This window comes from Camelus dromedarius, chromosome 16 (assembly GCF_036321535.1).
Source record: "Camelus dromedarius isolate mCamDro1 chromosome 16, mCamDro1.pat, whole genome shotgun sequence".
Lineage (NCBI taxonomy): Eukaryota > Metazoa > Chordata > Mammalia > Artiodactyla > Camelidae > Camelus > Camelus dromedarius.
The window spans coordinates 41647825-41663079 of NC_087451.1; the positions used below are offsets into that span (position 1 = coordinate 41647825).

The following is a 15255-nucleotide window of genomic DNA, read 5'->3' on the forward strand; positions in this document are numbered from 1 at the left end:
TAACATGGCTTTCAGGGACCCAAGTCTTTGCTCAAAGCTACTACACTGAAGTGCCCTCAACTCACCAGCTCCAAATTCCCAGAAGGAGAAAGACAGTAGTTGAAAGCGTCATAGAAAGTGTGAATGAGGGGCACTGCTGAATGCAGAAGGGCCAGGACAGTGCAAGTGCCCTGGGGCTTTTCAACAGCAAGTCCGCTAAGATGGAGAGGGAAAGGGATTTTAAAGTAGCTCAAGACATCCAGAAGCACATGGCTGTCCTCTCCTCCTTCCAAAGCAAGTTCTTTATTGTTCAACAAATCAACAAGAGTTTAATGAGACCTAGCACTGTACTAGGTACACGGTATTAAGCATAAATACAAAAGTATAAGACATAGTCCCTGCCAATTTCAGGCGTACAATCTAAATATTTCTCAGGACTTAACTCCATGGTTAAAAATCAAATCTGGACTTCGTTGCCAGTACTGCAATGAACATTCTTTGAAGTCAACATCTGAAAGAAAAACATTACACCCCACACTTACCATGGCATGAAATTTCTTCCTAGTGATAGCAACTTCATTGTCTTCAATAACAAGGTTTACTTTTGTTAAAATTCACATTACATTCCCCTTGTCTGTAATCTGAATGAAGGGTTTTTGAAAAAGGGATTTTAAAAGGTAGTAGTGGAAAGCTTAGGTACAAATTTGGCCAATAGCTGTCTGGGCTAAAGAGCTCTAGAATATTAAGTCTTGAGCCGAGCTCATTTCCAGGCCATTTTTACTACTATTTTGAGGACAGCATAAAGCATGTTTCCACATAGGACATTATTGCCAACCAGAAGAGGGAGTCAGTGCCATAGAGAGTGGTCTGGACAAGACAACTTTCAGAGCAAAATTTAGCACCAACCAACTCGGGGACAATACCAGGGGCTGCCGGGAGTTTCATCCCCCAAATTAACCTCTTGATTCTCTCACAAACTCTCAGAACTCAAAGGCGTGTGGTTCTGGGGACAGCAGCTAACTCAAACCAAAAGTTGAACGAAGACACTGTACACGGTAACGATTCCATCCCAGGAGTGAACCTCCTGTTTCGAGCAGAGAACATTCAGCACCCAGCAGAGAAGTGGGAGCAGCAGTCTTAGGAGCCGGCAGCCCGAGACTGTGGTCCAGGGACACAAACCCGACCCGCGCCTCACTTCCTTCACCGGACCCTCCATGCGACCGCACGGCCCCAGTAAAGAGCCTTAGCCGCGTGCCGGGTTACTACCCCATAGGGTCTCCATTTGGCAAATAAGAGGCAAATCAGGGAAGGACTAGGTAATTTTCTAGTGTTACAGGGTCTGGATACTCTAATGAACAAAGACCACTGATTCCTTTCAACGAAGCACATTAAACCAGGAAGTCTGGGCTGGAATATAACTTAAGGGAGAAGTTTAAATCTGAACTGAAAACTGCAGTAAGCAAGTGCCTTTTTTTTTCTTGGGGATCATTCACTTTAAAGTACTGAAAAGTGAGATGCTAGCTCTGGCACACACGGACACCCAAGTCTAGCAGGACCCCAGGTATGCAGAGACACCAGATCCGGGACCAAACGAATGAAATCGGTCCGCGGCCAACCCTCCCCCTCCTCCCCACCACAAAGCACTGTGGCTATGGTGCACCAGTAAGCCCTCTGGATGCCTCCATCCATTGCAAAACTGGTCATCACAGCAGTTGAAGTGGAAGGTAGCACTTAAAATGTAACACTGGAGTTTTGTAACATGTAAGACTGGTTTTCTGCTGGCACGTATAAGGCACCATGTGAGAAAGCTGCTCCCATGCCCAGCCACACACCCACACTTGGCTCCTCACACGCACACATGCACACAGAAGAGGCCGGCAGATTTTGCCATGATGCACAGGGAGTGGAGCGCTGCCCATCACTTCTGGTTTTTGAGCTGGTTGGAGAGCCAGTCCAGGCCTTCGTAGAGCCCGTCTCCGCTGGTGGCACAAGTAGCCTGAATGTACCAGTTTCTCTGGCGGAGGGAATGTAAGCCAAGCTTGTCTGTTATCTCTGCTGCATTCATAGCATTGGGAAGATCCTTGAAGGAGAATATTCAAAAGTCAGTTTATAAATGTTATATCCACATAATGAAATATTATGCTCTTCCCCACAAACCTGCCCTTAACCCACAGTCTTATGTCCAGCCTTCCGGTGGCTCGGGCCCAAAACCTTGAAATCGTCCTTAATTTTTCTTCTCTCTTACTACCTTCACAACTCCACACTAGGAAATCCCACCAACCCTACCCTCAGAATGTATTCAGAATCTGACTACTTCTCCCCACCTCCGCAGCTATACTCTGACCCCACCACCGTCACTTCTCACTTGGATTACTGAACTAACTTCCTAATTGGTCTCCCTGCTTCTGCTCTTGCTCCTCTAAATTGTTCTTTGAAACCAGCAGTCAGTGAAAGTTGGATCAAGTCATTCTTCTACCAAAACCCTGCAGAAGCTCTGTCTCTCAGGTAAGAGCCAGAGTCCTGAGGATGGTCTGCAATGCCTTTGTGACCTGAGCCCCTGTGACGCCTCCTAATTGTCCTGCTCCATCTTTTTAAATACAGCATTCAGCACAAGTTACTATGTTATAAAACTGACTTATTTAGTATGTTTACTATCTGCCTCCTCTGACCAGAATGCAAGCTTTACAGGGGCAGGAATCTCTGTCTTGTTCTCTGATGTATTCCAAGTGCCTAGAACTGTGCCTGGCACATAGTAAGCTCAAACAGAATTTGAATAAATTAGCATTAAAGAACAAGGCAGATCTAGATACGATGATATGGAAGGACATCAAATAGATGCTAAGTGAAGAAGCAGGTTGCAAAACAGAATGCAGGATATGATCTCTGGAATTTAAAAATGAATACAGTCATATAACTGATTATATAGACAGAAAGTTTTATCTCTGGAATGAGATATAAGAAATTTAACAATGTTTTACCCTGAAGAGTGGGGCTAGAATATTCTGAACTGTCTGCATATTTAGATGATGAGCATGTTCTGTTCTTATAATTAGAAAGAACAAATGTTATTTTCTTTTCTGAAAGTCCACTATGTTCACGAGTGAACTTCAAACTTATGTCAGACCTAACAGTAGGGTAATGGTTGCGTGAATGGTGATCTGCCCACCATTTAAAATCATGTTTACAAAGAGTTAGATGATAAGAGAAAATGCTTTCAGTAAACCTGAAATGGCAAAACAGGAGGCAACACTGTCACACAGCGCAATCTCAATTACACAACCAATATATTCATGAAGGAGAAAGTACAAGGAAACACTTCGAAAAGTGACTGTGGTTACATCCACATGATTCTACCTTCTTTTCTACGCTTAGTTCAGCTTCGAGTCCTGAGGCTGCATAATTCCACACCTGGCCCTCCTCCCATTCCTCTTTTACTGTTTTATGTTTTATTTACATAGAAGCTGGTTTTCCCCAACGATAGGCCCCGTGATCCAATCTCATCTCCTTTGCTCCCCTAACCCCACTCTGCTCCAGCAGCACTGGCTGCCTTGCTGTTGGCCTTCAGGTCTCTGCCCAGAGGTCATCTTATCAGACAGGCATTCTGGCCCTCACTCACATCACTCCTTCCTCCACGACACTCCTCCCAGACACATTACATAGTATTTACTGACTGACTCTCCTCCCACTAGAATGTAAACTCCACAAACACAGAGATTTTTGACTGTCTGGTTCACTGCTATATCGTTAATACCTAAAACAATGCCTGGATCTTAGTAAATGCTCAATATTCGCTGTTGTAAGTGAATGACAATAAGACATATGCTAAAAAGGAGATGGCGAGAAGGGTGATGGGAGCGACTGGAGGAGGGAGGCAGACATCTAATTTAAATAGTTACATTTTTAAGTGAGCAGCTGGCAGTATTTTTCCATCCTAGTATTCAGAAAGCCAGCAACATACCTGTTTATTCACAAACACCAATAAAACTGCATCTCTGAGCTCATCTTCGGCTAACATTCTGGTTAGTTCTTCTCGGGCCTCATTGACCCGCTCTCTGTCATTACTGTCGACCACAAATATCAGACCTGGGAAGAAATTAGAAGTGTGTTAGTAATCTGAACCCGGGAAGGGTAGCTGTTTACATGTCCTTACAGCTTCTCCCTGCTTACGTGTGTGGTTTCACTGAACACGATCACTATGGAAGGATATATAATCTCCAGAACTGGGAAGCCTGCTGCACACCCAACTAGACTTTCCCAGAGGCATCATAGCCTTCTGCCAGATTAATAACAAGAATACAGAGAGGAAAGGTTAGGCTCATTTTTAATCATTTCATTTCTACGTCATGCCTACATAATGAAGACCCAATAAAAATCTATGGACATCAGAGTTCGGATAAGCTGCCCTGGTTAGTACATCGATGTGCCAGCGGGTAAAGCATCTTGACTCCATGGGAACAGGATGACACAAGCTTCCTGTGTGGCACCTCCCAGTTCTCACCTGATGCGTCTCTCCTTTAGGCTGGTTCATTTGTATCCTTTGGCTATAATAAAACTGTAATTTTAATTATAGTGCTTTCCTGACTCCTGTGAATAATTCTAATCAGTTATCAAACCTGAGGAGACAGTGGGAACTGCCAAATTTGTAACCAGCTGATCAGAAGTGAGGGTGACCTGGGGAGCCCCGAATTTGTAGCTGGTGTCTGAAGTGAGGGAGTCTTGTGCCCTTAACCTGTGAAGTCTGGCCCAACTCCAGGTAGTTGGTATCAGAAGTCTTTGCAGCGTACCACACTGTATAGCAGCAGAGAAATCCCAGGAAGCAAGAGACAGGCTGAAGAAAGGGACCACCACATTGCATCTGAGCAAAGGTGGTTGAAACCTGCACAGACCTGGTCACACCACACTGGCTGGAGGAAGGGGTGGGGCCAAAAGGATCTCCAGAGGAGGAGCCCAGGAGGAATCCAACACACCATCCAGACACAGGATGGGGAAGACTCTCCTAGCAGTAGTCTCTGTGACATTAATGGTAATAACAACTTGGGAGTGAGTGAGCCAACAATAAACCCTTTGTAAGACAAAAATGGGAAGTGGCAGCCAACAAAACTCATTTGACTGTAGGCTGTATCAACAGTAGTGACAGTAGCTCAGTTTCCGAAATACGGGCAATAAAAAGCCAACTCTACTGTACATCAGTCAGAACATCCTGGGAATGTTAGGTGGTCGGGGCTGGACTCTAAGACTGGAAGGAGTCAAAGAATGACTAGGACAGAAAAGGAATGAGATAATCATGTCATATGAAAAAGAATTTATGTAACTGGGATATTTTACCTGGAGAAAAGACTCATTGAGGGGACTGACAGTTGTCTTCAAATATCAAAAAGCTATGACATAAAGAGAGATTCAGCCTGTCTTCTGTAGTTCTGTAAGTAGATGGAAGACCAGCGGGTAAAACCACAGGGGTCAAGGTGATAGAGTCAACAGAACTGGAGATGGGCTGCACGCCTGTCCCTGGAGATATCTGTGCCCACCTTAAGTCACAGCTCATGGGGACACTGCAGAAGGGACCCTGCTGGCCTGAAAAGGGTAGTGGGATAAGATGTCCTTCTGACAATGAGATCTCACCAGCATGTCTAGGAGGGAAAGTCAGTGCTGGCCCTCGGCCCTTTCCCTCCGTGCTTCCCAGGCCCGCCCGACAGCTGCCTGACCAGCTGCTCTGGAGCAGCTCACTCTGGAGGACAGGAGCTCCCACAGCTGCTGAATGTTTGGGGCTTACATGAGAGTCAATCTCATGCCTGTTACGTCATATCAGACCAAAAAATGCAGAACATTCAAAACTCCCCCCAAAGATTTGACAGGCTGCCAGTAAGTAGTTCTGAGCTCTGATCATAAATAAGCAAATGATGTTATCCTGAAATCTGAGGAGATTCTTGTCTCCGATGCAAAACTGACAGAGTGGAAGCTGACATATTATCCCTTTGCCATTCCTAATAAAAATAAAGGTTTATAAATATTAGGTCCCATTTGATACTGTTTTTATTTAGATTCTTATGTAAAAAACAAAAGAATCTAGCATCAAACTTGCTACACTTACTATACTTACTACACTGAGAGAACCTAGAAAAGGTAAATTTACACATGAATGGTACACTGCAATTTGTTTTTAAAAGTAGGGAAGAATATGTATCTAAAGCTTCTTGTATATACATAAAGATATACAAGAAAGAAAAGTTGTCTGTGGGAGGGGAACTGGGTGGTTAGGGGACACGAATGAGATGACTTTTCATTGTATACTTTTATCTCTTAAAATTTTGAACCATGTAAATATATTGCCATTTAACAAATTAAAATGTCCAAACCCATAATCAAGGAGAAAAATCTTTCCACATCAGAACTAACGGACCATTTTATGCCTTCTATATGATAAGTCAACTAAGAAATGACATAAACAGTTCAAATTCCAATCTATACACAATTTAGTGTCTTAATAGAGAGCTAAGCTATCATTAAGTCTGTCCTACTTAACATACTGATAAAGAAGAAAATTTAAATTAAAAAAGACAGCCTGACTATCGGGAAGTTGGCAGGAAAGACAGGGACAACATCCAAAATTACCAATGGCTGAAATGTTTGGAACCAATCAAGAGACAGCAAATCCATTCTTCAAACAGTCCCATTTGCTAATTTCATGAGGAGTCTCAATTACCCACCCCAAGGTCCTAGAATATAAGCCAGTTCCTCACCATCAAAGCAATAGTTACTGAAATTCGATAAAATTAGGCTTGTTATAAATAGAAGATTAAAAACAAAAAGGTATTTCAACTTGCTGAGTGTGACAACTCTTAGTAGGGCAGGCAAAAGGAATCCTGCCAGAGAATGAGGACGTAAAGCCTCAAATAATTTGGTCTGAGATGGTTAATTTTGTGTGCCAGCTTGACTGGGCCACAGACATTTGGTCAAACGGTATTCTGGGCATGTCTGTGAGGGTGTTTCTGGGTGGTGATATTAACAACTGAATCAGTACACTGAGTAAAGTAGACTGCCCTCCACAATGGGAGTGGGCCTCATCCAATCACTGAAGCCCTGAATAGAGCCAAAAAGAGGAGTACGAGAGAATTCACTCTCTCTGTCTATTTCGGAGCTGGGACATCTATCTTCTGCCCCTGGACTGGAACTTACACCATCGGCTCTCCTAGTTTTCCTGCTTGCCAACTACAGACCCTGAGACAACTCAGCCTCCACAGCCATGTAAACCAATTCCTTATAATCAATCATATATACATACAGAAAGACATATGTATGTATTTAATATATATGTATGCATATCCATCCATCCTTTTAGTTCTGTTTTTCTGGAGAACCCAGACTATCACAGGCTCCTATCTGAGTGCCTACTACCTTCCAACCTAGAAGTAAGCTTTTTATAAAGTTAATCTCATTTAAGCCAAATGATCCAGCACAGTAGGTATCACCTCCATTTTACAGATGAAGAAACTGAGACAGGAAAGGTTACTTAACTTTCCCGAGATTTCACAGCAGAGCTGTGGTTCAAACCCACATTTTCTTGTTTTATTACTGGTGAGGAATTGCAATAGTTTGGCCAATATGGCAAATGCCAATCCAGGTTAAATGGACATTCTGAGTATCAAAAAGTATACTGTCCACAATGGATTGACACACAAAGATATAAAAATCAAAGAGTCATCACGGGAAGTTGCTAGGGTATCAAGCTGTTTCTCTGAAAATCAATAAAGGGAAGAATTAAACATTTTTCCTGCCTTTCTTATATAAACTATATTTCAGAGAACCCAAATATTTGATGAAGGAATTCTTTGTTTAGAAGATTTCAGCTAATAATGCAGATGGAATGACAGGAAAAAAATGGAGGGATAAACTATTGTAGAGGAAGAGACTAAAGAGACACAACAATGAAATGCAATGTGTAAGCTTTCATTCCTGATGCAAACAAATCAAATATGGAAAGGACGTATTTGATACAACTGGAAAAATGTGAATAAGGACAGGGTACCAGATACTGAAGAAAGAATATTAATTTTGGAGATGTGATAATGCATGGAGATTACCTTAAAAAAAGGTTTTATTAGTTTTAAGTAAGTACTTAAGGATGTATGAGTGAAAGGCATCATGTCTGGCATTTGCTATAACGTACTCTGAACAAAAGGTTGGTAATGTTGAAGCTTGGAGACGGGTACATGGGAGTCCGTTATGTATCCTCTTTCTTTTTTGTTTTAAATTTTCCACTAACAAAAGTGATTTTTAAAAAAGATAAATGCAGTATTTTGAGCAAAGACATTCTAAATCTACAGGCTGAGAAAATAGCTATAAATGGAGTTAAGTGTCAAAGGTAATAGCTAAAACATAGAGGGACAGTTGACTTGGGTATTTGGTCTGAAAAGACCAACAAGTTATCAGTCTTTACCATGAAACATAAGCAATGAAAACATCATCATCACTAGAATCTTCAAAATTAGAAGACTCCAAATAAATCCTAAAAGGAGTAGTATGTAGACGCCATATGGTTATGATTCCACATGAGAATCAGGGTGCAAAAACTACACGAACAGCTCATGGATATCTTAATAGGCAATATTCTGTAAGGTATCATTTATCCAACGGGAAAAAATCAAATAGATTGATGGGGGAGAGGGACACATTAAAACCCCAACTTTTAAGACACCAATAATAAGGAAATAAGATAGTGATCTGGGGTGTTTGTGCCTATTTGTGCACTTGTAGGATAACAGGGCAGCAGGGAGGGACTGTGGCCACACAGGCTGCTGGGATCTGGTTCCAGCCATCCCTGTTCATCTCTTTCTTTCCACGGGTATACTTTTTAGATATTCTCAACAGGCTTAAAAGAGGTTACTAAATTCAAATTCTTCAAAACTTGGTACTTCATCTAAGGCACATATAACTTTCAGTTAACCAAAAGATGAAATTCATGAGGACAACCATTTTCTAAATGTTCTGGATTAAGAGGAGATTCCTATCCAAGGCATTAAAGCCCAAGTACTTTTTCAAGGAAGGCAGGGACCAAATCCCAAAAAGAAATCGCCCCAATAAACAGAAGTGGGTCATCAGAAGAGAAGGAATGCCCGGCAGTCCAAGCAAAGCAGAGTACCACAAGGTTCTGTTTCAAGCATCCACCTCTAGATGCATTTAACAGAAATGATTCCAAGGCTATAAAGTGGATAATCTTCACCTTGTGTGTTCTGGAAATAATGTCGCCACAAAGGTCGGATTTTGTCCTGGCCACCAACATCCCAAACTGTGAAGCTGATGTTTTTATATTCTACCGTCTCCACATTGAAACCTAAATTGGGAAGATGGAGAAAAGGTTTAATGAAGACTTTAGATGGTTCAACAATTCAAAATAATTTCAGCTAACATTTGGACAGTATTTTTAATTTACAAAGCAGCTTGCTAGTCAAAGATCTATAGCTTACAAAACAGAATGTGCTAGTCAGCTGGTTCTCCCATTCGTCACGACAGGTGTCTCAAACCTCCTCTGCTCTCTCCAGTCTCCCACCTCACATCTCCCCTCTTCCTCTAGCAGATCTTACACATACTTCAGAGCAAACAGAAGCCATCAGTAGGACTAATTCTACTTCCCACCACACAATGGAGAACCCTATCTACATCTTCAACCAAACTTCTCTCCCTCCCTCTTGGAACAACGGAAGGGGGCAACTAACTACCTAATGCCAATTCCACGCACCCATGTGCTGGATCCAATCCACCCACACTGTCTGGAACCTTGTACTCTTGCTGTTCTCTCCTCCTATCTGAAATCTCCAACCTGTTCTTCTCAGCATGCTCACATCTTTTACAGCTTTCCAAAAAATCCCTTCCTTGACTCCACATCTTCACCTGATACTACTTCCTATTTTCCTTTAAAGTCAAACTTCTCTTAGAAGTTTAGCTACCTTCACTGCATCTACTTTGTCACCTTTCACCCAATGCACCCCAGTTCTGCTTCACCACGTTACACTGCTGGTCTCGCCAAAGTCAGCAAGGTCATCTCGCCAATAAATCCAACAAATGCTCTCCCAGCGGTTATGTAATTTGATTTTGTATCTGACATTACTGCTCATTCCCTTCTTGAAACTCTTGCCTGGCTTCCCATTTTCCTTCTAGTTCTATGGCTGTACCTTCTTGGTCTCCTTAGTGAGCTCAACCACATTTGACTGATCTTTAAATGATGCCTACTTCAGCACTGTTTACATAGAACCATTGTAAATAACCTAATTATCCATCAATGAAAATTCGTTGAATATATAGCTACATAATAGAATACTATCTAGTTATTAAAATTTGATGTTGATATGTATCAGTTATTCTTTTTATGGAGTCAAAGTTTAAAGTTTTTAACGAATAAAACTTAAAAAATGATAGACATATTCACAATATTCATAATTATTGCACTGTATTGTAAGATTTTTTTAAGTACAGTTACAATGTATCAATTTCTAGCATACAGCAGTCATGTATATATATACTGCATTGGTTATTATTTAAGTCCCAAAACTTAGTGGCTTAGAACAATGATTCTCCTCCTCCCCGATTCTGTGGGTTGCCTGGGCTTCCTCTTGCAGGTGCATTCAGCTATAAGTCCTTTGGGGGCTAGGCTGGACTTCTCTCTCTCCACGTGGCCTTTTTATTCTCAAGGAGCATTCAGCTTCCTTATGTGGGTGGTAATGTTTCAAAAGGGCAAGCTCCAAGGCACAAGCATATATCAAGTCTTTGTGTGAATCACATTTCCAGATGTCCCCTTGGCCAAAGCAAGTCATGTGGCCAAGCTCTGCATTGCTGTGGAAGGAGGCTGCAGACGGGTGTGGCTAACTGGGGGATGACTCTGGGGGCCATTAGTTTAACAATCTACCACAGGAGCAGTATTCAGTTCATTCAGCAGTTACTGGGGACAGTAGTGAACAAGACAGACATGATTCCTGTTCTTATTTACACTTTTGGAAGAGAGACAGTGAGCAAGCAGTGACAAATGTGCTGCGAGTTACTAAGAAGTTCGGTTGCTATGGAAACTTGTAACAGGGGAAAACCAGTCCAAAGGGTCAGGAAAGGTGTCCCTGAGAAATAATGTTTAAACTGAGGCCAAAAGAATGAGCTGGCATTAGCTACATAAAGGGGGGATGGGTGGGAGAAAGGAAGAAGGCAGGAAGGCATTCCACAGAGAGGAAATGACACAGAAAAAGATCCAAACACATTGTCTAACGCAGAGTAAGTTGGAAAACAGAATGCGTATGATTTCACAAAGATGTTCACCAAAATCTTAATAGCACAGTGTTTTTTTAACACTTGTTTATATTTTTTCTGTTTGTATGGCATTATGGAAGCATGGATTATTTTTATGATTGGAGAAAACCAAGCAATTATGCTATTTTCATTTGGGACTAATAACAGTTTTTAAATTGTGGGTATGAACATTTCCTCCATCTGGCTTCCTCCTTCTTCAAATGTTGCAATCTCTGAAGCTACTGCCCAAGTGGGAAGTTGATCCGTTGGTTCCTGTGCCTGATCCAACATTCAGAACACTACTGACGTTCGCATGCCAACTTGGGGAGCCTATTCTTGTGCAGGATCTGGAGGCAGCTCATAAGGCAAAGACTAAGTTCTATCAAAACTGCCTTTGCAAAAGCCTTAAATAGCCCGCAAAACACAGTGCTGGTTTGCAGGAATGACTACACTGCCAGATTGTCCTCCAGCATTGAAACAAATCAGATTCTTCTGCTGACCACCAGCTCAAGTGGCTGGCATAAGCCAGAGTGAAGGGGGAAAAAAAATCACACCGCATCTTTAAACACTGAGAGCCTACTTGGTGTGGAGAGCTGCTTCCACTTAGAAAGGCCAGCTGGAAGGAAGACTGATTTTAATGATCATTATCTTTTTCTTTTTTGCCAAGCAGATAGGGTTAAATTTGTTCCACGTAAATGTGTTCATATGACTCCCCAGTAAAACTAGCACTGTGCCAGAGATGCCAGGGAGCAATTAGGGAATTGAATATATTACCTGGTTTTGGCTTCAAAAAGTGTATACTCTTGGGGTGGACAAGGTTTACAAAAAGAAATATTCAATAATATAAGAAGCAGGTAAAAACATAACACACTGAAGTGTAAAATGCTTTTATCCAGGTCGTTAACATACCTATTGTAGGGATGGTAGTCACAATCTCTCCCAGCTTCAATTTGTACAAGATGGTGGTTTTTCCAGCAGCATCCAAACCCACCATAAGAATCCGCATCTCTTTTTTCCCAAATAGACTTTTAAACAGTTTTTCAAAAACGTTCCCCATTGTAATTGAACTCTGTTACCTGAAGGGAAAGAAAGGCAAGTTAAGTAATTGTTCTTTGCAGAAATATAGAAACAACAAACATAAAATACAAGTCTCTATTAGAGGTGGCTCCTAGTGAAAATTAAACAATTTTAAGTATAGTTTGGCTAATAAGGAGTAGAGACTCTTGTTTTCAAAGGGAAGCTCAACTCAGCCTTTTGACACCTTGCCAGAAAATTCTCTCTTCCATGGTAACATCCAAGTGGGTTATGTGGAAGCACAGTTTCAACGGTGGCAGGCTTTAGCCACCTTAAGCGTGGAAGCAATGCCACAACAAATACCTAAACTGCTGAAATTAGAATGTATGAAGTGGAGAACCAACTTAGTTTATACAACATGAAGCAAAGTCTTTAAGGCATGTTAAATCTCAGTATCTCTTAGAAATTTAGTAGTTGCCTTTGTCTAGCAGACAGTATCGATACCCAGAAAAAAAAACTAAAAAATTTCAGAGGTGAGGAAATACATTATTGGGAAACTGCACTGTGAACAAAGAAATTAACTAGGCAAAGAGTTGAGAAGATACCATAGCGGCCAGTGTGGGCCATCATGTTACCCTCAATTTTTAAAAACTTTTTATTGAAACATAATTTACATACAGATATAAACATACCTGATAACTGTGCATTTCAATGAAATGTCATGAACCAGATCAAAAAGAGATGGTTACCAGTGACCCAGATCTCCTTGTGCCCCTTCCCAATCATTACTCCCCAAAAGATAATCACTATATTTACCTCTAAATGTTCAATTTTATTTTTGGTAGAGTATGTGATAAACTCTATGAAGGAAGGTAACAGTAAAAAATCAGCTTTGCAGAAAAATTTACAGTCTTTAACCTTAACAGATCAGCCTATTTCAAGTGTGAGCTTGACATTCTAAATAAAGACTTAAAAGTAGTATTGTCTACAAATCTAACCTTGCTCCTGGAAGTCTATAAAAATTCTTTAAAGAGAAATTTAAAAATCCCTTGTTTCCTTTTAAACTGCTAACCATAGGAAAACTTTACTCCTGGGCAGAGCAGGGGTAAGATGGAACAAGAACAGCCCATCTCTCATTCATCCGGACCATCTGGACCTCAGAGGGGAGGTCACCAAATTCCAGAGGCCCCACCTCTGAAATTCAACCGTCTCCCACAGTAGCTTAACTTCATGGACGATGTCCAAGTACACATCATTCCATTCTAAGACCTAAGAAAAGGGGCAGAGCATTTATCCTGTACATAAATTAGGTACAGGTGAACTGCTACAACCAAAAAATGATGATGAATGCTTTAATCATTCATAGAAAGTCCATATAGAAAGTATGCACAAGTCCAATGCATTGCAGTACTCAAAATCTTGTTGGGCGACAAAACTAAAGATTCTGTGTCTTTGTTTCCGAAAAAGACAAATCCCACAGATGAGAAAAACAGTGAGGAACACGCTGAGGGAGAAAAAGTATTTCCCACTTAGATGTCCACTGAAGCAAATACTAGATTCCTCCTCCTAACCACACACAGTACACCTCCCAGGTTCTCCCTCCTGCTTCTCTTGTCCTATTTTTCCTACTCATCTACCAAAGGCGCTCAGAGCCCACTGCGCTACTGGAGACCCTCTGGAAGAAGACGTCGCTGACCCTCGCGCCTCTTTGGCATGCTCACCCTCCCCTGCCACCAGCACCAATTGACCATCTGGGAGAACTGGGGGTAGATCTCCAGTGCACCAACTAGAGCCGGTGGCCAAGTGGGCGTGCCCAGCGGGCGGGCACGCACGCCGGGTCCCGGGGAAGGCCTCCGAGTGTTCTTGCTGACCGGCCGCCAGGCCGATTCCTCTCGACCTGCAGGTCCTCGGAGAGCGGACGGCCCCTAAGTGGACGAGCCAAGCCTCTCTCGATCCCCGTAGCCTCGGCCCTACACAGGGCGGAGAAGGCACAGGGAGTCCAACCCCTTTCTGCAGGGCTCCCGCTCACTCTGGTTTCCCGACCTCTGAAGGTGCGGAAATCCAACCAGGCCTTGAATGCCGCAGCCCCCCTCCCTCCCCAGCCCGCGACTCACCTGTCACCAAACTGTAGGGGTACCAATACCGCTGCCTTTAGGATTTCGGATCCCCTGTGCAAAATGGCGACAGGCTTGGGGCGGGAACAGTAACCAACCTATCACCCACCGCCTCTTGGAGCTTTTGTACCAATGAGCTCGAGGTTCCGTGAGTGACGACAAGTCTGGCCAATGTTAAGGACAATAAGAGCCTAGGAGTGAGGAGGCCCGCCCCTCGCGACCTAGGCGACCGCAAGAAGCTCTGGAAATGCCGGGTTTATCTTCCAACCACAGCTCTCCGCGCCCCGGCGAAACATGCCCATTTGCCACGCCCCAATGCTGCGTGCGACCAATCAAAAATGTGAAAAGATTTCCGATTAGCTCCACCAATCAACTCGGAGAAAAATCCATGGATTGAACTAACCCCGGGAGGATTCGGACCAACTGGCTGCGCATGTGGGCGGGGTCAAGTTCATGCTGATATTTAAGGAAATTTGCCACGGTTGAGCTAAAAGTAGAAACCAGTTCGGGGCGTTGTTCTGTGTGGGAAACACCCAGACACCCACACCGAAATTAGGCATAAGGAAGGTTTCCTATTCAGTCTGAAGCTGGACTGCCGCCCTGCTTTTAAACAGATTTTCAACAGTTGGAGAAAATACTAGCCACCTGCACCTTCGTTGAGACGCACAGAACCACAGTCCTCACTTCCTGAGAAATGCTCTCAATAACTCAGCCCCGGAATGCCAACTTGGTTCACTAAAAAGTATACAAATGCCAGTAAGTGGTATATAACTGTACACAAAGGTACATAATCAGAAAAACTAACATCTATGGAACATATGATATATGCCAGGAAATATGTCAAGGACTTGATGTGCATAACTATAACGCCCCCTGAATTGGA

At 42.6% G+C, this 15255-nt stretch overlaps 1 protein-coding gene across 1 annotated transcript; it reads right to left on the reverse strand.

Moving 5' to 3' along the window:
• Positions 1-262: 262 nt before the first annotated feature.
• On the reverse strand, positions 263-14590 carry LOC105090435 (ADP-ribosylation factor 2). Its single transcript, XM_010981756.3, has 5 exons — positions 14373-14590; positions 12154-12320; positions 9197-9307; positions 3938-4062; positions 263-2059 (listed from the first exon to the last, which is right to left on the reverse strand). Exons 2-5 carry the CDS (start codon positions 12299-12301, stop codon positions 1898-1900), a joined length of 546 nt encoding a protein of 181 aa, XP_010980058.1. The 5' UTR covers positions 12302-12320; positions 14373-14590; the 3' UTR covers positions 263-1897.
• Positions 14591-15255: the final 665 nt, after the last annotated feature.

Excerpts from the sequence above, each read along its gene's own strand:
- LOC105090435 (XM_010981756.3), bottom strand. The coding sequence starts at position 12,301 with ATGGGGAACGTTTTTGAAAAACTGTTTAAAAGTCTATTTGGGAAAAAA. Across the intron at positions 9,308-12,153 it reads GACTACCATCCCTACAATAG|GTTTCAATGTGGAGACGGTA; the intron begins GTATGTTAACGA and ends TTCCCAATTTAG. Across the intron at positions 2,060-3,937 it reads TGGTGTTTGTGAATAAACAG|GATCTTCCCAATGCTATGAA; the intron begins GTATGTTGCTGG and ends TTCTCCTTCAAG.